Below are 21125 nucleotides of genomic sequence, written 5' to 3' on the forward strand. Positions count from 1 at the left end.
ACTACATTATTAAATTAAATCAAGTGTGCCACCTGCGACCTAATCCAGTACTACTTCAGCATTTGCAGGTAAGGATACTCGTAAGCAACTTGTCTTAAAATCATAGAAAACAAGTTGAGCAAGCAGTAGAATTGGTTAAAAAGATTTAAAAGATTATTTAGCCCTAGAAATTATTTGAGATCATTCAAGATCAGGCAAGTCAGAACAAAAAAAATCAGTAACTGGAAAGAGGAAATGACAATATATAAAGAGAACTGTTTTAAGAAAAGGACAGAAATGTGCACAAGCAATCAGTTCAAACATGCTCCTGCTTTTGTAGTCATAAAGATTTAATAGTTCTCAGACCAAGAAACTTAACTTAAAAAAATGTCATACCTTTTCCTTCTTCTTCAAATGCAGATTTTCCAAGAATCTCATCAGTTGATTCCTTCCGACGATACAGCTTGAAAAATTCAGTAACAAAGTCACCTGCAAAAGAGAAGAGTTATTTTTATACCACACTTCGCTCTACCTTAAGTGGCTTACAAATCAAAGTGGCTTACAATCACAATCCCTTCCTCTCTCCCCAACAGGCACCTTGTGGGGTATGTGGGACTGAGAATGTTCTGAAAGAACTTTGACTAGTCCAAGGTCACCCAGCAGGCTTCATGTGGAAGAGTGGGGAATCGAACCTGGTTCTCCAGATTATAGTCCGCTGCTCTTAACCCCTACACCCTATCCTCACAGTAAGTTCAGTATTTTATTCTCCACCAGTAGAAAAAGGTATCCAGTAATGGAATGTCGAAAAACTGTCATCTGCATGCACACATTACAAAGTATTGGAGCAACTTCTCAAGGATCATCTGCTAGACAGAGAACTTTCCTGCCAAAAGCTGAACCTACAGACCCTGTAGGTGTTCAGTTTATAGTGCCTTATGAAGGTAGAGGCTGATGCCCAGGCTGTGGCCTTAGCAGATTTCTACAACAGGAGCATTGGTACAAATGGAGACTGAAATGGCTGCTGTTCTGGTGGCATGTGCTGAGACAGCCCTTGGAACAGGTAAGTGCTGAACTCAAAGGCTAAGATGATACAGACTTTGTTAATCTAGCAATGGTGACATTTGTCCCCATGGAAGCTGGGCTGCAAGAGACAGAACCTCGACAATTTGGAAGGACTCTGTGCTTTATGAAAGTTCTTAGAGACCTTCTCACATCCAGTTTATGCCATTGCTTGTCCCTGGAGTATACCATGTGGTCCTTATGAAAGACTGAGTTTACCCCGGTATGAAAGATGGATCCATGTTTAACATTACCAAGTACTACTGGAAGGAGCATAATCTCTGCCTAACAGAAAGAGTGGAAAGTTCTGAGTGGAAAGTGATGGCCACCAGAAGGGATATCTTGAAAAGGATATCCCTTCTGGGATATCCCTTCTGGGACAGGATACCTGGGGAAGGACATCCCTTCTGGGACAGGATACCAAGATATGCTACATGGTTCAAACAGAATCTGGTGTAATATCCGAAGGACTTTGTGTAGATCTAGATCCATTTCAATCTGGATTCAGGCCTGGCTTGGGGACATCTGGAAGAGCTCTGAGAGTATCTGAAAATCCTTAGAGGGTAGGATGAAAGGGGAGCCAGATCCATGGAGCCATTGCACCTTTTCCAGGTCCCTTGTTGGTTGGTCAACATGTGAGAAGTCTCACTTTCACTGATGTTTAAGAACTATGAAGCTCAGGAGTCCCTCCAGCCACTTGAGTTGAGTTGGAGGGGTTTGGTGTGACTGTATCAAAAACACCACTGATTTGCTCCAATAGTATTTCCTCTGAAGTAGCTACTATGGTAGCAGCAGTAGTTTAGAAGGCTCCCACTCCAGCTGAGACCTCAGCAAGAGAGCTGGGAAGAATCCTGGCATACTCTTTTGGTAGCTGAAACCCCAGCTGTTCCCTCAACATGGTGATAAGAGATCAGCTCCAGAAGAAGTTGTTTCAGAGCACAAGTTCTTTTGGAAGTGTTTTGCCATCTTGTCCTTTTATGCTATTCTTGCCTAAACTAGGTGTGTCTTTATTTTTTTCTCTTTTTGCACAAAGCTGTGGAAGTTTATCTGGTGTGAAATTTCGTATCGCCACACCACCCAGTTTTCTCAGACAAGAAATTTGTATAACATGGAAAGCACTTTATCCGAATGAGTAATCCATACAGTCAATGAAAAACGGCTGTTCTGTATTGTTTGTATTCAAGTTTTGCAGGCAAGACTCACACTGATTTTTAATTATAGCAAAATATTTTCCACAAATATTTGATCCAAAAATCCATCACTTTTTAAAAAGATAATATGTTGGTAGCTTACTCAATAAACATTGTGGATTTTCTGCTTTTCGGACTCTCACAGACCACTGAGGAGCTTGCATGGGATCCAAGTCTCTAGAACAACAAAAACTACTATTATTTTTTACTGGCTTCATCAAAACACAAAACTGAAGAAGGTATCTTTGGAATGGAACACTGGATACTTGCCATGAGGGTCCCTTCTGCTCTGAGGTAAGGAGGGCATCTTGTTCTTGAGTTATTCCCACTGACTCTTCAGGGAGGCAGAATTAATTTTTTGCTTCCTCAGGAATCTCGTGAGCCCAGTTTAAATATTTTCTGAGCTAAGAATAAGGAGGACAGGAAGGAATATAATAAACACAGAACATTAACTAGAAAAGGGGAGGAATACTGTTGTAACCACGTGTGTTAGGATAACAGATAAGAATGTTAGATGTTTTTTGAGGAAGGGAAACAATTGATTATTTTTTCTTTGATGCAAAGGTATGTAAATATTCATGGTTCAGAGCTCACTCTTGCACCAATTCTTGAACTGCAGACAGTCTAATAGCTTATCCATTCCTCTTCTCTCCTTCACAAACACTCTTTTAGGTTGGTCAAGATGCCCTCTTTACCTCAGAGCAGAAGGAATCCTCATGGTAAGTATCCAAGGTTCCACTGTCACTCTGAAGAAGAGGGCATCTTGATCCTGGGACTTCCAATAGTGGTGTCTCTCAATCCATTTAGGAACTAGTTACCCACCACATGATGAGTCTGAAGGATGCATCTGTCAATGAGAGTTAAATTTGTAGTATCTGACAAAAGTCAAGATAGAAGACCGTGTGGCTGCCTCTTTCACTGGGATTTGTTGGTCAAATGCAGCATTGGTAGCTAGACCTGGTGGGCCACTGCGAGTAGCAGAGAGCTGGACTAGATGGACTCTGGTCTGATCCAGCTGGCTTGTTCTTATGTTCTTATGACTTATTGAGTGTGCTGTGAAGCCAGGAGGATAGAAATGTTACTCGCCTTGCAGTTACTCGCCTTACTTCTCCTCTTTAGAGAGAAAGCCATCCCCGCAGGGCTCCTCCCAAGCCTCAAACTCCGCTATGAGAGGTAGGGAAGGGATGGGAAGAGCGAAGAAGTTGAAAGGCAGATGTGAAAAATGCATAGGAGAGATCAAACCAAACCAAAGAACTTGGCAGAGTTGTTAGTTGGAAAAGGTACAGTTGCTACAGATAGCTGCATCCCAACTGCTCTCATGTGCAAGGCAGGAAGTAAACTGGGCTCAGGAGATTCCTGCCTAGGAGAGAGGAAGTGATAAATTAGTCCTGATTCCCTGTAAGAGTTAGTGGGAATCGCTTAGATCAAGATGGCCCCCTTCTCAGAGCAAAAACTTTCAGGCCCATCCTCAGCACACTTAGTGCGGCAAAAGGAGTGCTGATTCATTATCACTTATTCAATCGTCACTGTATTTTCCAAAAGGATATCTCCAGTCATGGAGAGTGGACAATAGTATATGAAATGAGGTATCAAAAGACTGACCCTGGCAGTCATTTTCAACATGGATCTTACTGCAGCAAGAAGTCACAGCAAAATCATACAATTCCGGCATAGTAAATACATATAGACCTCAATCCTTAACAAATTTCCTAAAAATAAGTATATTGCATAGCATTGTAAAATTTGATAACATCAATTTAAAACGCAACTGATAGCATACAAGTGTTTGACAAGACATATATCAATACAGTATCAATATTATGAAGACACTGAGCCACACAAAAATTCCTAAATCTACATATACATTTATGGGATCTGATGGTATCAGGAAAAGGATTCTGCAGACAGCTCAATGTGAGTATTAACAGTGTATAACAACAATGAAAAAAGGGCCAATTCTATTGTAGGAATTATTAATGAAAAGGGATGAAGGTTAGATGGCAAGTATCATTATGCCCTTGTATAAATCAATGGTATTGCTACATCTGAATATGTTTCTGGATCTGGTTCCCATCTCAAAAAAATTGACATCACAGAATTTGAAAAGGAATGGAAAAGAGCAACAAAAATTAAAGGGGTTTGATGATCTTTTCAAGAAAAGCCTAAACAAATTGGATCTTGTAATGCTTAAAACAGAAATTGTAATGCTTAAAACAGAAATTGTAATGCTTAAAACAGAAATTGTAATGCTTAAAACAGAAATTGTAATGCTTAAAACATACTGCAACTAAGGGACACCCAACAGGAAGTAGGTAAAACACCAACAACAAAGAGTCCTACTTCACCCAATGCAAAAACAACTCATGGAGCTCAATGCAAAAAGGATATTATTTGGCCGCTAGCTTAGATGGTTTTTGAAGGGGGTTAGATACATTCACAGAGGATCAGTTCATCAACAGCAGTAAGCAATGATAGATAAACATCATCTGTGTTCAGAGACAGTGTATGCAAGCACTTGGGAGTGCAAAAATATAGGAAGGCTTTGTGTAAGTGGTTTCCAGTGAAACAGGATGCTGGTCCATTGGTCTCAACTATCTGGTCACTTATGTTCAGCTTATACAACCAAGGACATCACCTCTGCTTACCTCTTAAGTAACAGAACTCTCATGTGTTAGCAGAAAAGCAGCCACAAAGCAATCACTACATTATTATACATACAGCCAATGAAACCAGAATGAATTCTCAAATTAAACAATTCTGAAACGTTCAGCTGGCAGTTTTTGTTGGACCGCAGAAGCCAAAAACAGAGGAATATACTTACGAATAAACATCGTTGTCCACAATTATACCTTCAGTTAAATGAGGCCAAGTAGTTGCTAAATGGAGTTCACTGAAATATTCCCATAAGTACACTTATTAATAACAGAGTTATGGAAACTACAAACAAGTATCATGTCAATTATCTGCATTTTGACAGTAAAATATATTCTAAAATTGGGTTTTCAGATTAGTTTAGAGAAGCTTTTATATATAATGTAATATTGAATTGTGCTTTAATGCATCACCCAACTTTGGTGTGATTATGTTTCATAGCCCTGATATAGATTGTGTTCACACTGTTGATTCAGTAAAGTGTTACATTCAGTCTTTTTGACTGCCAGCCACTTTCTGTGCAAACTGTTCTGGTTTTCTCTCTATTTTTATGTATACATAGCTATTTTTATGTATGATAATAGCAGCAAGAGGTTCTTAAACTGCCCATGGGGTAATAACTAAATTGGTGTTTGTATAAAATTATTGAGTTTTCTTTACAAGAAACACAAGTAGGGCACCATTTTTCCTGGCTGTTATTTGGATAAATTTTAAAAGAGAAATTGTATCAATCATGAATGATGTACATTCTTAAATAACATATCTGTGTATTAAATAGCCATTTATTTATTTATTTATTTGTATACATTTCTAACCTGCCTATATCCGAAGGTCCCAAGGCAGGTTATAACATAAGAATAATCTAAAAACAATTATAAGCTGTATTTGTAAGCATTTATGGACTAAGTCAGATCAATATTTATTTCATTTACACCCTGACTTTCATCCTTAATAATCTGGAAATGCATACCCCCCCCCTTTAGCCTTTCAACATTTTATCAGGAATATTATATATTTTTATAAGATAGAAAATCTGCAAGGGGACCATTTACAAGTTTGGCTCATTCCTTTCAAATCTGCAAAAATTACCCCATTGCAATTATTTAAATTAAACAAAATTTACCTGATAGGATCCTCACAAGCACCAAACGGTAACTTTCCAAATTCTAGCCCTCCAACTTCTCCTCCAACCAAAGCATCTATATCTATAGATAGAAGCAACATTTTGCATAATACTAGCAGCAAACTGTTCATTTCACCATTAAATAAAATATTTCTAACCCACAGACTTATTCAGATGGAAAGCAGGTAAAGTAGCCACCATTACCAGTTAGTATTCTAGGTTATATAATCCAGAAATAGGTTATTTAGAGAAATAGGTTAAATAATCCAGACATCTATAATTCTCTTAAGGACTTACTGCTGGCTGAAATCTAGGCAATACTTTAAATTCATTACACAATAACTTTTTACATAAATAAGTCAAGTGATTTATGTATTTGATGAATGATTCTCGTACCAAAACTACACTGCTAAACTTGGATAACTTTAGGACATTGTTTGTGGATCTTGTGCTGCAACTCCACAATGCCATGCAGTTAATGAACAGACTGGGACTTAACTGCTGTACCTGAACAGATACCCAGACTAGCGAGTACAAATCAATAATGCTGGAAAACCACATACAGTGAGCACACTGGGCCAACCTCCCTTTCCAAGGTACTACTCTAGGATGACAGCCAGAAGCTGTAATGTGGGCAACTGCACAAAGAGCATCTGTAACACTACTGAAGAAAGGTCTACTTAGCTATTTAGGGCCTTGAAGGTAGAAACCAGCACTTGGAAACAGATTGGTAGCCAGTGAATTTGTTTCATCTAGCACAGGGGTAGGGAACCTACGGCTCTCCAGATGTTCAGGAACTACAATTCCCATCAGCCTCTGTCAGCATGGCCAATTGGCCATGCTGGTAGGGGCTGATGGGAATTGTAGTTCCTGAACATCTGGAGAGCCACAGGTTCCCTACCCCTGATCTAGCATATCCCCAAAAACAATCATTGGCCCTCTTTCCAGTAATGTGTATGTATTGTAACTGAATGTTATAATTTTAGTGGAATTTTAATTAGTTAAATGTTTTAATGTTTCTGAGGTTCATTGCCTTTTGTGGTCTCTGATGTCTCATTCTATTGGTTGCATTGACTGACCCTTGAGCCTCAGTGAAAAAAGCATACAATAAATAAAGGAAATGAATAAATAAAAAAAGAAGAAAGGTCTACTAAACCAACTGAAGTGTTGTATCCTGTCAAAGGTTTAAAGAATACAGAGACAGAAAATGAGACTTCTTCCAGTGGTTGGGGAGCACATATTTGGAGTCATTATGGGAAATCATGACCAGTTGGGAAGAAAATGCCAATTGGGCATTTGGGCTAAATTAGGCTAAATTATGCCGTCAGCTCTATCAAAGGTGTTGGTTAAAAAAATTAATGTGTTAAAAATTAACAGGTTACTTTTAAAACAGACATACATTAACTAACTTTGCATTTCAGAACCATGCTCCAAGAATGATGAACTACATCCTGAAAGGTAAATGTTTTTAGTTGTTTAATATTAGATTCATTTTAATTAATTAATTAATTTTAAATATGTCTATGACACAAGAATTATCACATACATCGATTCAGGTAGTTCAATATTAGGAAGTCAGATGACTCTGTTTTCTATCCCATTTGTTTCTCAACTGTCATGTCATATCGTGAACTATTTTTGAAACTCCCTCAGGTTCAAAAGCAGTTTTCTACAGATCATGGAACTAGATGGGAGGCTGCCATTTAGAAAACACACAACTTTAGATCATGTTCTATATTTTTTTCTATAGTAGATAATCATAACAAGTCCATATAAATGTCCTACCTGGTGGCTGCTGGGGCCAGAAATATTGCTGCCAGTCTTGAAGGACATATGTAAGTCTAACACTTATATTAATTGGAGGCAATGGAGTTAATGGACAACCCTAAAAGACAGATGTAAAGGAATGCATCAAAAACTGGGCCCAGGCTAAACATACTGCATTTAGATCTTTACTATGAAGGCTACATCTTTTAATCAGATAAAATTCCAGTCAGATCATAAATCACTTACCTTTTGAACCCTTTGGGAGTTCAAAACAAATGGTTCACTATTTAAGCAGGTCTCATATAATCAACTGGCACAAAAAAAACTAGCTTATTGGCTGTGCCAAGTTCCCCAAAATCTTGCTTCAGAAATACCACTACTATCAGTAGTGGGGACAAAAGTGTCCAGCCCTACTGTACATCAACTTACTTCTGAGGTTCACCAAACTGTCAACTGTAGTCTGTGATTATGAAGGGAGAGGGAGAAAAAAGTTTTGGTTTTCAAAAAAGGGTAAACAATCTACACAGTCAGATCTGCTTTCATATTCCTCCCAGCCCCCGCCGCCTCCTGGATCCCCACAGCAACCTTGGCTCCCCTTGGCTTTCTAGCGTTTCCTTGCTTGGAAGCAAGGAAATGCCAGACAGAGCATTCACCTGCTTTTGGAGTTTCCTTGCTTGCAAGCAAGGAAACCCAAGCAAGGAAACCTTGTAAGGAAACCCAAGCAAGGAAACCTTGCAAGCAAGGAAACCCAAAAAGCAGACAACTGCTCTGTCTGGCATTTCCTTGCTTGCAAGAGCCATGGCCACCCAGGACGCCGAGCGCAAGCGTGTGGGGGGGCCAGCAGGCTCCTGCCTACCGCCGCCTGTCCTTCCCCTAAGTCACTCACCTTTTCCTTTCCCCGGCCAGCTTTGAAGGCTTGGCTCCAGGGAAACTGCCACTTGGACAGTGTCTCTATCATTCTCTTAAAAGGGCAATGCTCCAAAGATTGCTTAAGCAATCTTTGGAGCATTGCCCTTTTAAGAGAATGATAGAGACACCCTGTCCAAGTGGCAGTTTCCCGGGAGCCAAGCCTTCAGAGCCGGCAGGGGAAAGGAAAAGACGAGTGGGTGAGTGAGGGGAATGATGGGCGGTGGCAGTGGCAGCAGGCGGCGGCGGTGGGTGGGTGGGTGGCTCGCGTATACGTTGAGGAGGGCTTTTTCGGCACAAAAACTGTGCTGAAAAAGTAGGCTTATACACAAGTATATACGGTACATCACTTGAGGGCTACCACTAAACGTGTGAACTGAACAGAATCACACCTGAAATTACACTGGACAATATGGCAGTTACCAGCTCAAATACAAGAGTGAACACTTGGTGCTGCTAAAAACAACATCATGAACATGAGCCAACTGTAACTCTTCTACACATCTGGCATACATAAAGGACAATGCTCTAAACATAACACAGGAGCTAGTAATATTTTCATGATTTTCAAGGGAAGGGAAACAACAGGCAAAACAAGTGCTTAGATCAGTTCCAATGGTAATTGCTTTGTAATCACTCCAGTTATCCTACTCACAAATCTGTTAATTTCAGGAGATCTGATTGCTTTTTTAAAATATGGGGCTCCATAGTCTCTGTTAAGGAATTCTTCCTCTGGGGTAATTTACGGCTGTGCCACAAGAGCTTAAAAAGTTATACTTCAGCAAGTTGTCTATGTCAACAGCAGGGAGTTGTAAATTGGTAAGACCCAGAGGGGAAAAGTATCAACAAAAAGGACGATTTGAAAAAATGAGGGGTAAGTAAACATAATTATATCTTTTCTATCCTGTCCTAGCCTTCATGTCGATTTTCTTAGATGGCACAAAAATATGGAAACTTAACAGGTTTAGAATTATTGTCTACCAGCCGACTGTAACCATGATGAGCAGCATTTTCCTAGGACAGGGGGTTTCTAACTCCATTCTCTAGGAATCAGCCTGATTTTTTAAAGAGTTGGCTTTAGTGATTCTTGGAAAGCTGGGAGGGTAGAAGCTCTTGTGACCTCTTCTGGGAAGCTTGAGGCAGCCGCTGAAAAAGCTTGAGCCAGGACTATTGCTGAAAATGCCATAGACCAGAGTTTCCTGATCTGGTCACAACCCCCCCCCCCCCCCCCCCCCCCCCCACCAGGAAATTCTCTGAGCCTTGGATTTTCTTTATGTTCCTGAGGTATGTGGATGGATGAGAAAGTGAGCAGCAAAGTGACTGCTGGGGGAAAGTTTAGAGCTGTTTTTGTTTGGATGTCTTAGGTAGTGTTTAAAAATAAGCAAACTTGCAGCTAAAATGCACAAGGGCTTCTACCCTCCCAGCTTTCCAGTGAGGTTGCAAAACAGATCTCTTTTAGAGAACTTTAGGGGCAGCCTGGGCAAAGGGGGAATTTCCTGCTAGTTGCATAAGGTGTTTTTAGATTGGTTTTTAATGTTTTAATGTCGGTTTCAATGTTTGTTTTACCAAATTGATGTTGCACTGCTGATTTTGTTAGTTTTATACTGCTCTTGTGAATCTCTTTGGCCAAAGACAGCTACGGTTAGTGTCACTTACTAATTAGAATCTAACTGCTGGGGACTTTAGCTTTGAAGCTGGACCTACGATATTGGAATATTAATCACTAGAGGCAAATAGGCAGGAAAAGTTAAACTATCTAGGAAAGGTTACTAGTATTTATATTTCCAAGCATTTAACTAGGCACTTACCTGTCCACACTAAGGAGAAAATGTAATAGATGTCAAGCAAAACAAGAGGTATAAAACAGGTGCTTACAACAGCATGATCTCGTGGCAATATGAAGCCAGTTTTTAAATTTGATTAACATATCAAAATTATAATTAAAATAATTTATTCATCATGGCTGTGTTGATATAACTTAACATATTAGAAAAATTTCTCGAAACCTCTTCGTATTTGTACAGGTCTTATGAATATCAGATCAGCAGGAAATATCAGAATTTGTGAATTCAATCTGCATTAACGCTACAAATAGGTTTACATATAATGTCACATCAGTACCCAACTTTTGTGAAGAAAACAATTCTCAGCATATACATGCCATACTTACAATCTTGGATTTGAAGATATCCAATAGTCCTGACACATGAGTATACTGGCTGGGCACTTTGCGAAGATGAACCATTTCAAAATCTGTTCTAACTCCAGGACCCTGACACTCTCCAACATACAATTTTCGCCATTTGTGCTGAATTTGCACAAATACTGGCACCTGGCTGAAAATATATACAATATTTAAAGGTAGTAGGTAATCTGAAACCCTGGAAAGCTAAAGCCACTCAGAGCAGACAATACTGATCAATATGCACATGAGTTTCATAACATAACATGCTATCTTAACAACATGATTTCCTACACCATCCAAAATTTCTATCAGAAAAGAATGCTTAAATTTTAGTCACATATGTCGTCCAACTAATTTGGTGCACCCGTCAGGATTTAGGCTTATCTTTCTTGAATGGTAGTACCAAAGTCATGTGCCAAAGCACATTTGGCTCTTAATAGCATATTATAAGCAGTGTATGACATGGAATGGGAGTCCACCATTGAGAGGGGAAAAAAGGAAGGAAAAAACCTTGCTGAACCTCTTCATGCCACGCTTTAAATTCTGGCTAGGATTGTTTTGCAGATTCCAAATGTGCTTAACAACTTATATTGGGAAAAAAAGTTTGCCGATTACAGCCTATTACACTTGGTTAAAAGTCAGTAGCTTGGATCCAAAGGTGTATGGGGGCACTTCTGTTCACACAAAGTGGCAAAGGGAGACTTTCTGCAAATTTCCATTTTCATTGCAGCCCCAAGCACTCCCTTACTTGCTTCTGCTCAGCATTTCCCAGTGCTCAAATGTTTTTTCACAAGGCTGCAAAAGGAAGCAAGCAACACCAAAGCCCTATTTCACACATCATTCACAGTAGCTGGCATCCAAGTCATTGTCTTCCAAGCTAATAGATTGATTCTGGGGGGAAATGTCTGAATTCTTCTACATCATAACTGCAATACTGGAGCGAGGCGCCATTGATGAATATGAAACTGAATTCAGCAATCCAATAATACTATCCTTTGTTTAGCTATGTAGTCTAAATACAACAGAAACATAATGCGGGTAACAAAACCAGTTTGTTTCTTTGACTAAGTGTGCTTTTCAGAATTTGTCTTGAAGTTATTTCAGATTTAAATCATGAGAATCTATACCCACCACTACCATTAGCTGAACAATATTTTCTCTCACTAGGAAAAATGTTTTACAATACAACACACTATTAACATTAATAACTGTAGTATTTAACTTACCACCCTGTATTCCCCAATGCAATAGAAACTGAACTTAGGAGGAGGTTACATTTAGATTCACTGAGAACCGCGTCATTATTTGCTGATGGTGCAATGACCACAAATTCACGCAAGCCGTACCTAGCAGAGAAGCAGTAAGTGTGAATTATAGATTTTTAAACTTAATACATCCAGAACACGTCTTTATCATTGGTTATGATATCTTGAGAAATGAAAAGTCTCAAGTTACTGAGTAAAATTACACTTAAAAAAATTACACTAAACAAAATTACACTAAACAGAGCCCCTTGGGGATTGGGCGGTCTATAAATTTAAATAAATAAATAAATAAATAAATAAATAAATAAATAAATAAATAAATAAATAAATAAATAAATAAATTAGAGAGAGAGAGAGAGAGAGAGAGAGAGAGAGAGAGAGAGAGAGAGAGAGAGAGAGAGAGAGAGAGAGAGAGAGAGAGAGAGAGAGAGAGAGAGTTAGAGAGTTGACTGCAAACTAGTCTGAAGTTACTGTTCCTGGATGCTATCCTACCAACTGCATGCGCGTTGTGCTGGCAGTTAAAAATCTTCTCAGTGTTTCTATTCCCCCAGCAACTTCATTTGACCCTCCAAACAGAAGGTGCTAGAGGTTACAAGACCACATAGACCAAAATCCATGCAGGGGATGGCTAGTTGTAAATTCCTGCCGCTGCTGCCAACATGGCAGTGTGCCAATTTCCATGATGTTTAGCTTTCACATAACTTCTAGTATCAACTCTGAGAAGTGAAGTTAAAAAGGGTTACAGGAGAAAGGGAATATCAGAAAACCTATGTATCATTATCTTAATATTCAAGTATTATTGTATCATAACCATCTTAAACAAACTGGGTGTTCTGAGAGTCAGTCACTCAATGTCACAAAATTATATATGCTGTAATTTTAACCCAGCTACTGAAAACAACACAAAACATTTCAATGTAATATACTTACCATCTCACTAGACAATGTGCTCTGGGAGGAAAATCATTGTTCATACACAGTAGATCTTGCATAGCAACTGGAAGAGCATCTGTGAAACCATTCACAAGGATACAAACATCAGGTGTCTAAATTTACAGTGAGGAGAAAAATGTTACCTGTAAACTTAGTATAGTGTCTAACAGAAACTAACAAAAAAAATAAAGACACTCTTTTGCAATCATGTATTAGACTGTGATTGCCAAAGTATCACTAATATTGATGGTATTTCCTTTTTTTATATTCTTGTTCCCAGCATGCCAAGAGTGCAATCTGATACCAACCAACCATGCCCTCAGAAGCGAGCAAAGAATTCTACAAAGAATGCAGACAAAGGCCTCAAGAGTGTGGCCTGAAAGAACTCTCCCCTCCTCTTTTCTTTTTTATCATCCAGCCTCATGAAATTTTAGAGAACTTGAAAGTTTGTATGCTGTGCTATATTATTTTGGATTTTTATATGGAACAACGTGGATACCTACTTTCATTGTCTACAAAAAATATAGTCTCCAATGGAGTCATAATACTGTCAAATATTAGTAATTAATATAATGTCCTAACACATAACTTTCAGGCAATAACTTACGTGTTTTCTACCCAATATATTTTTTTACCCCGATTAATTTCCTACCTTCTAATAGCTCCTCTTTGGAATCCTTTTCACTGGATTCTTGCACAAGATAATGATGTGTCACAGAGAACCGGAAATCAGCAAAAGAGATTTCATCTGATTTTTCCTCCCATGCTTCTGTGGTATACACACCCTGAATAAAACGAAAACACACATTTTAAGTATATGTTAATTGCAATACAGTATTGTTGTATACTTCACATGAATACAATTCTGCTATTACTATGAGAAAGTTTTTAACAAAACATTTTTTTGTAAAGGAGCTGTCATTTCAAAGAAGAATAATATCTTTCTAGAACTTTAATATTTATTAAAAACATTAGTCACCTTTCTCTCTTAAAAAATTTTAGGCAGCTTATGATTTAAATAAAAATTATTAAAAACATAATAAAAACAACAATTATAAAACACATAAAGTTACAGTTTAAAAACTTTGATTGGAATTGCCAATAATAGAAGTAAAATCAATCAAAATGCAGTTCTAAATAAAACTGTCTTCAACTGCCCCCTGAATGTTGCCAATGAGGGAGCCAGGCACATCTCCTTGGGCAAGTTTTCCATATCTGCGGGGCTACCACAGAAAAGGCCCTCTCTCTTGTGTACCCATCAAACAAGCAACTTTAATTAGAGGGACAGTCAGGAGGGCATCTCCCCATCAGCTTAATTCCTGGTCAGGAACAAATGGGAGAAGACAGTCTGTCAGATACCCTAGATTGGGCTCAAAAACAGATCAGTGGCCAGTGTAACTGCTGCAGTATCAGGGATGTATGCTCCTGATAGGTGGCCCTGACAAGCAGTCTAGCTGCAACATTCTGCACTAGCTGCAGCTTCCAAACACTCTTCAAGGGTGGCCTCAAGTAAAGTACATTGAAACAGTCCAGTTTGGATGTAAGAAAGGTGTGGGTCACTGCGGAGGGATCTAATTGACCTAGGAACAGATGCAACTGAGGTACCAGCTAAAGTTGCGTAAACACACTCTGAGTCATAGCAACCACCAGCTTTTTCCAACGTGATCACTTTGTCAAACAGCACTATGAAGTTGTGAACCTACCATTCAAGACAGAGGACATCTGAAGTCCTTGGTCTAGTCACTACTCAACCAGAGAACCTTTGCCTTATCAGCTCATTGTTTCCATCCTATGGATCCAAATTAGTACCTTTTTACATTTAAACATTTCCCTGAATACTCACTTTGCTTTTTCTGCACACGGTTAAAGACGGCAAGTAATCTGTGTCGATCTCTGAATAATCTGAATGCAGGTACTCTCACCTTTTCTAAAAGTCTGCCTGAAGAAATGCCAATAAGCTTCCAGTCATTTAAAACTTCTTCAACTCTTGAAATAAATCTAATGAAAAGGCAAGTTTTAAAATTATTGTGAAACAATAATGATAGCAAATCAGTTTTCTAAAAATACAGACAAGAACTGAAGTCTTCTATATCAACTACAATTATGATACCAACGGTTAGAATTCAGGTCTGGAAACTACAAATATACACATATTACATGTGTATTTTAAATTACCTGCCAGAACAAGTTAAAAACTGATGGTAAAATTCACACCTAAAATATACCTTCGTAGCACCACTAAATGGACTAGAACATGAACAAAACAGGATATCTCACATCCTTTCTTCCATAAGATTATATGCAGGTGTGTAATGCCATTAAATTGCTTCCAAATTACAGCAACCATATGAATTAATGTCCTCCAAAATGTCCTATCATTAACAGCCTTGCTCAGATCTCGCCAACTGAGGTCCGTGGCTTCCTTGATTGAATCAATCCATCTCATCTTCAGTCTTTGTCTTCTTGTTGCCTTCAACTTTTCCTAACATTATCTTTTCCAGTGAGTCTGTTCTTCTCATAACACTGGGTAGGGTTTTTTGCAGTTGTCACAGATGACCTCTGGCAACCATGTAGGTTTTTCAAAGCAAGAGATATTCAGGGGTGGTTTGCCATTGACTGCCTGCAATTTTATTTAAATACTTTGGACAAAACAGCAAACTGCTGGTCAAAGCTTGTTTCTAGCTTGAAATGTACACACAACTTTACTTCTTGATAACTCACTTAACAAAATGCAAGTAAGAATGAGTAAGACTGGGCTGCTTGATATGAATTCTCATTTTATGACTCAACTTTTCATACTTCTTGATTAATTTTAAAACTTGCAGCCAAACTTGACAAACACCTAGAGCAACAACACAAAAATCTTGGCAGCAATGTTGTGATTGTATCGCAAGAATTATAGAGAAATGTAAGCACTTAGAACCTGGATATTTTAAAAACTATAGTGATTCTTCAGAAAGAAAGCCTTATCATACAAGCTCTTTAGCCCCTAACAGATTTGTGCTATTGGATCTTGTTCCAGTTAACGGTACTTTCTAATAACTGCAAAACTGGAAAAGTATTATTTAAAAATCAATAAAAAGATCGTATACATAAAATAAGGTGCTTGATGAAAGTGGACTGCTGTTACCTAAGTTTATGAACCTGAGGGAACTGACATTTATTTGATCTGATAATCTTAGGATTCACCTACTTATCAATATCAAATTACAAGTTCTCTCAGACTAGAAAGAATCCCTTCCAGACAGAAGTTACCCCATGTCCACATGTTAGCAAACTATGCAGCAAAAACCTTTCAGCCCAAATGTATAACCAAAATCTATTTTAGATCTTTAAAAATAGCTCAGGACCCAGAACTGGGTCAAACTACAAGCTAAGATGGGTAGCGTAAATAGCATCATGTTATTTGTTTTTTTTAAAGACGCTGTCTTTTGAGAAAAGACATATGAAAATATATGACAGAATAAGAGAGAGAGAATCAGGAAGAGGTGAAATGCACAGCAGTCAGAGTATTTCACTAAGACCTGGGAGACCGACGTTCAGATTCCCACATATGCAGTTTTAGGGATCAGGCCATGGCTCAGTGATAGAGCACTTTTGAACACAAAAGATCCCAGGTTCAAAGCTTCATGCTGCTAGTTAAAAAGATCATGAATATATGTTCAAGAATTCTGCCTGAGAACCTCGAAAACCTATGCTAGTCTGAATACTTAACAATGACCTCACAGACCAATTGTCTGCCTCAACATCACTTTCACATGGGGACAGCCTTCGGCTACTCCCTCTCTCTCAGCCTAAACCACCACATAAGAAAAATGTTTGAGTCCAGTGGCACATTTAAGGCCACCAAAGTTTTATTTTTGGTATAAGCTTTGTTAGATATCACATGAGCGTTTTTGCTAGAATAACATGAGTAAATGCTAAATTAGAACAAAAAGGGGAAGAAAAGGTAAAACAAGAGTCAGTGTAACACATCACTGTTTTATTTTGGCTGTTCTTAATAAAAGGTATTGCACATATTTTGTTTCTAGCTTTAGTAATGTGGTTAAAGTTTAACATCTGGCAGACAGAAATTTAAATTCTCACACACCCGCTTTAACAAGTGGGGCCAAAGGAAAAGCATATACGTGGTTCTGAACTTCTCAAAGGAAGTAATCGTACCAGATAAATAAAAAAGAAAGATATACATGCTAAAATATTTCAAATGAACTTTGCATTGTGGATGAAGGTGAGTCCCTGGAAAAGTGGAAGATGAGTCGCAAGAGGACCAGAAAGGCGCAGCACAGACAGAAATATGTGGTAAAAGGGAAGAAAAATACAATGTACGAAGGCGAGCTGGTCGGTTTTATAGAGGAAAGAAGCTGAAAAGAGAAGCAGAGCTATGGGAAGGGCGAATACCTACCTCTCCCACTCGGAGGCGGTGGTGAAGTCCGTGATTTCAAACACCTCGGACTCAGGCTAACAGAAAAAGGATACCAACAGTTAGAATCCAGGTCTGAAAACTGCAAATCTACACATATTACACAGAAGGTGGTGTTTAGATGCCAAACATCACCTTGTGTGCAATAGGTGTATATCTGCAGTGTATTTTTGCAATATGTATATGTGTGAAAGTATTTTTGCAATATGTGTACATTTGCAGTGTATTTTTGCAATATGTGTATGTTTGCAGTGTATATATGCATGTGTAGGAAGAAGGAGAGAATCAATGGCCGGTAGGAACTGGACGAGGCACCGCGCTCTTCTACCTAGCCAGCGGTACGAAAGGCCGGAGAGGGAGCTCGAAAAGTATACCTACCTCGCTGTCGGCCGCCATCTTGAGCCGCCACTGGGCAGGAAGGCTGCACTTCTTGGTGAAAAGGATTGTGGTAAAGAGGGACGCGGAAGGGGACCAGGCGTGCGCGTGCCTGGACGGGAGACTGCTGTGCGCGCGCCAGCGTCTCCTTTCCCCCTTGCCTGGCTCTTGCTGCAGTAGCTCGGGCAGTTCTTAAAACTGGGCGTTGTGAGGAGTTTAGTTTCCGGGATGCGGCATGAGGGAAAAAAACTCTGAATGTTTGTTTATTAGATTTATAGCCCATAGGTTCTTTCCCAAAGGTTGCAGTGCAGGCTATTCTTCTGCGAATGTTTCCTCCGCATTTATAGCTTTGGGCGGCGACGGAGGTGCGGCAGAGGAATGACTTTGGGGTGGGAGATTGGACTAGAAATTCTCCCGTCATTAATCCCCCACTCCCCATCTCGGTTCCTGTGGGGCCGAAGCGTTCCAATCAGCTCCTAGAGGCGTTCCTCTAAAGATGCCAGCTATAGATCCAGGCGAAACGTTAGGAGCAGAAACTACCAGACCATGTCCACACATCCCAGAAAACCTGCATCAACTAGTTCACTTCATCCAGAAAAGACTTCGACAGTACTTTGCAGTTGGATCCAGATGGTGTTAAATGGATTCATACGATTTTTACATTGGAATGAAATGCACAAACATGGCTGCAAATCACAGATGCTCATGGATCTTCATGATTTTTGCATCAGGTCACCCCAAAATCAGATCACATGTCATGTCCCTTGGCACAAATCTGAACACAAAGATCATGCATCCGCCCCTTCTTAAAATAGGAGCCACCCCCAGCCCTTGGGCCACCCAGCAAGCTTGCATCACAGCCCACTGGCTGGGAACATTTGCAAGTCATGAATGCTACTGGGGAACTTGGCAAGGAGGTTTGTGAAAATGTCGCAGTGGTTGCAGGCTGCCCGCAGGCTGTAGAATTGGTGACAATTTCAGAAGCATAGGGGATCTTCGTCTGGGTTGGTCAGGGTCACATGGGTACAGTTCACAGCACCTATGACTGGGGAATCCTGCTACAGCCTTGAACCCTGCTCACACTCAGGAATGCTCCCCATCTAGGGAAGTGGATGTGGCCATGGACTGTCACCAACAGCCCATTGAGGAACCAATGGAGCCAACAGTATGCAGATGACTGCAAAATCCATGAGATTCCCGATGATGGCCTGGAAAGAGCCTGTGGCCAATAGCAAAGGTTTAGGGGGATCCTCTGCAGCAGGGTTATGGGCCTGAGTTTGGTCGCCTGAGCATTGAAACAGGGGCTAAGGATCGGCAGATGCTCCTGATGGCTGCCCTGTCCAGGCAAAATTGTCCAATGCAGTTATTGTCCGTCATTCCAAGGTTTCTGATCAGCTTGTGACACCACCATGTTCGCCACCTCTGCAGCTACCCCAGGGCTATCCAGCCAAACAAGGCCAGCAGGAGGTGGTGAATGTAGTTGTTGGGAGGATGAGCAAGCACTAGGTTGGTCATGATGGAACTTAGGTTGGAAGAGAAAGAGGTCATACAATGGACCCAGATGACACCTGTGGAACAATCTGAGCTTTCATAAGCCCCCTACCTATCTGGCATATCCTGGGGGGCTGCAGCTGTCCCTGCCTATATCCTCCCCGTTGTTTGCCTCCATGCTGCTTTCAGGAATGCCCTGGGAATGTGTGTGTGGGATGTTCCCATGGGAGTGTGGGAGGACCCCGCATGCCATTCCTCCAGAGGACAATGACAGAGAGGGAGAGGATGCTGTTGGATGAATGCCAGCAGGTGAACTGGACCATGGTCGAAAAACACCTGTTATTTGGGCTGGTGGTGGACAATGCTGCTGTAGCACACATGACAGATCACTGTGTCAGCACAATGATGTGGTGAAGACTGTTTTTGGCCACCAAACTGGTCTCTGCCCTCAAACATGAGTATCACAATAGCCACACTTGCATAAACATTGGAATTATTCTTTCTGCCTGGCATGAAAGCAATTTCGCACCCTCATGGGCAGTGGCATGGCCTTTGAAAGATCACTGCAGGAGGGACTGCCCTGTGACAATGCCCATATTTGGCCTCTCATCCCTGCAGCTGTCATTAACGGATGGGTCCTGAACGATAAGTACTGTTAGATGGGGAGGGGGGGCATCATCTCATTGCTACATCCCTAACATCCCCTCTTCCCTGCAGAGGCATGTGATCCCTCCTTTCAGAATAGATATAACAATTAATCAGAGAGCTCATAAAAGGCTTTATTTTCAAAAATTGTAAAGTTTACAGAAATTAAGTAAACAAAGAAAGAAGCCCATGTTCTGTTTAAAAAAAGTTAAGGACAATGTGAACAAAAAGAATTTGAGGAGCAGGTTAATAAAAAAATTAAGACAAACAATAAGCACCCTTCAAACTTATCATGAAAAACAGTGAGATAGCTGAACTGCTGGATGACAGTGTAAAAAGATGATTTAAGTGACTAGTAAAAATTCTAAATTGATATTCCTTATATTAGTGATACTTCTTATTTTTATGTATAGTGGGTATCATTCCCCTTAGTGTACATGTGCCATATGAGGGCCAGAAAACTCACAGAAAGTATACCTTGCTGAAGGCACACTTGCAGGCTGGGAGAGAAGGAGGGGGAAGTGGTCAGGGGAGAGGGACAGGAACCCAACACACTCTCCCCTGTGTCATAGGAAGCTCCAAAACCTGCAAACTACTATATTTTCCCCTTTCCCTTTGTAGCATTTCAGTACGTGCATGGATATTGCAAAGATCGTACTAGGATGCTGCCTCCCCACGGCCCAGCAACCACCTTTTCACCATTCCTATAAAGAATAAAAGTCCTTAAAGGACCAGAAAAAGGGGAAGGTAGATCTTCCATTTTGAATGTGATGCTTAGCTACACCTTTCACTGTATTGACTGCAGGTGGAGTGTCTCTGTGATACACCTCTGAAGATGCTAGCCACAGATGCAGGCGAAACGTTAGGAACAAGATCTACCAGACCACAGCCACACAGCCCGGAAAACCCACCACAACCTGTCCAATTAAATGTTTAATTCATCACCACCCTTCCTTTTGACCTTAGAGCCCTTGGAAGCCCACAACTTATGCTTGGAATGAGCCATTAACTTTGGGGGGGTAGCAGGGGTTCTGCATTTCTTGCAAGGAAAACTTCCTGTCTGGAAGGAGTCCTTGATAAATAGTTATCTGGCTTAGTGTAAGGAAGCATTATGTGTTATTGTGGTAGAACCTGT

At 40.1% G+C, this 21125-nt stretch overlaps 1 protein-coding gene across 3 annotated transcripts in view; it reads right to left on the reverse strand.

Moving 5' to 3' along the window:
• The window catches only part of RAB3GAP1 (RAB3 GTPase activating protein catalytic subunit 1), a 34901-nt gene extending 16735 nt beyond the window's left edge, over nt 1-18166 (reverse strand). Inside the window, exons 1-12 of one of the 3 annotated variants that reach the window (XR_007243445.1) lie at nt 17858-18166; nt 17462-17517; nt 14982-15057; nt 13712-13844; nt 13057-13135; nt 12088-12207; nt 10847-11012; nt 7789-7888; nt 6004-6085; nt 5050-5118; nt 2332-2405; nt 376-468 (exon numbers count right to left, since the gene is read on the reverse strand). Coding sequence is in view for 2 of the 3 variants with exons in the window: in XM_048483368.1 (XP_048339325.1) it covers nt 376-468; nt 2332-2405; nt 5050-5118; nt 6004-6085; nt 7789-7888; nt 10847-11012; nt 12088-12207; nt 13057-13135; nt 13712-13844; nt 14982-15057; nt 17462-17517; nt 17858-17875 (1066 nt within the window). In the remaining variant the exon portion in view is untranslated. The remainder of the gene's footprint in view (nt 1-375; nt 469-2331; nt 2406-5049; nt 5119-6003; nt 6086-7788; nt 7889-10846; nt 11013-12087; nt 12208-13056; nt 13136-13711; nt 13845-14981; nt 15058-17461; nt 17518-17857) is intronic. The other 2 variants (XM_048483368.1, XM_048483369.1) reach the window with 2 other exon arrangements.
• Nucleotides 18167-21125: the final 2959 nt, after the last annotated feature.

The sequence above is a fragment of the Sphaerodactylus townsendi genome, linkage group LG02 (assembly GCF_021028975.2).
Source record: "Sphaerodactylus townsendi isolate TG3544 linkage group LG02, MPM_Stown_v2.3, whole genome shotgun sequence".
In the NCBI taxonomy this organism is placed as follows: domain Eukaryota; kingdom Metazoa; phylum Chordata; class Lepidosauria; order Squamata; family Sphaerodactylidae; genus Sphaerodactylus; species Sphaerodactylus townsendi.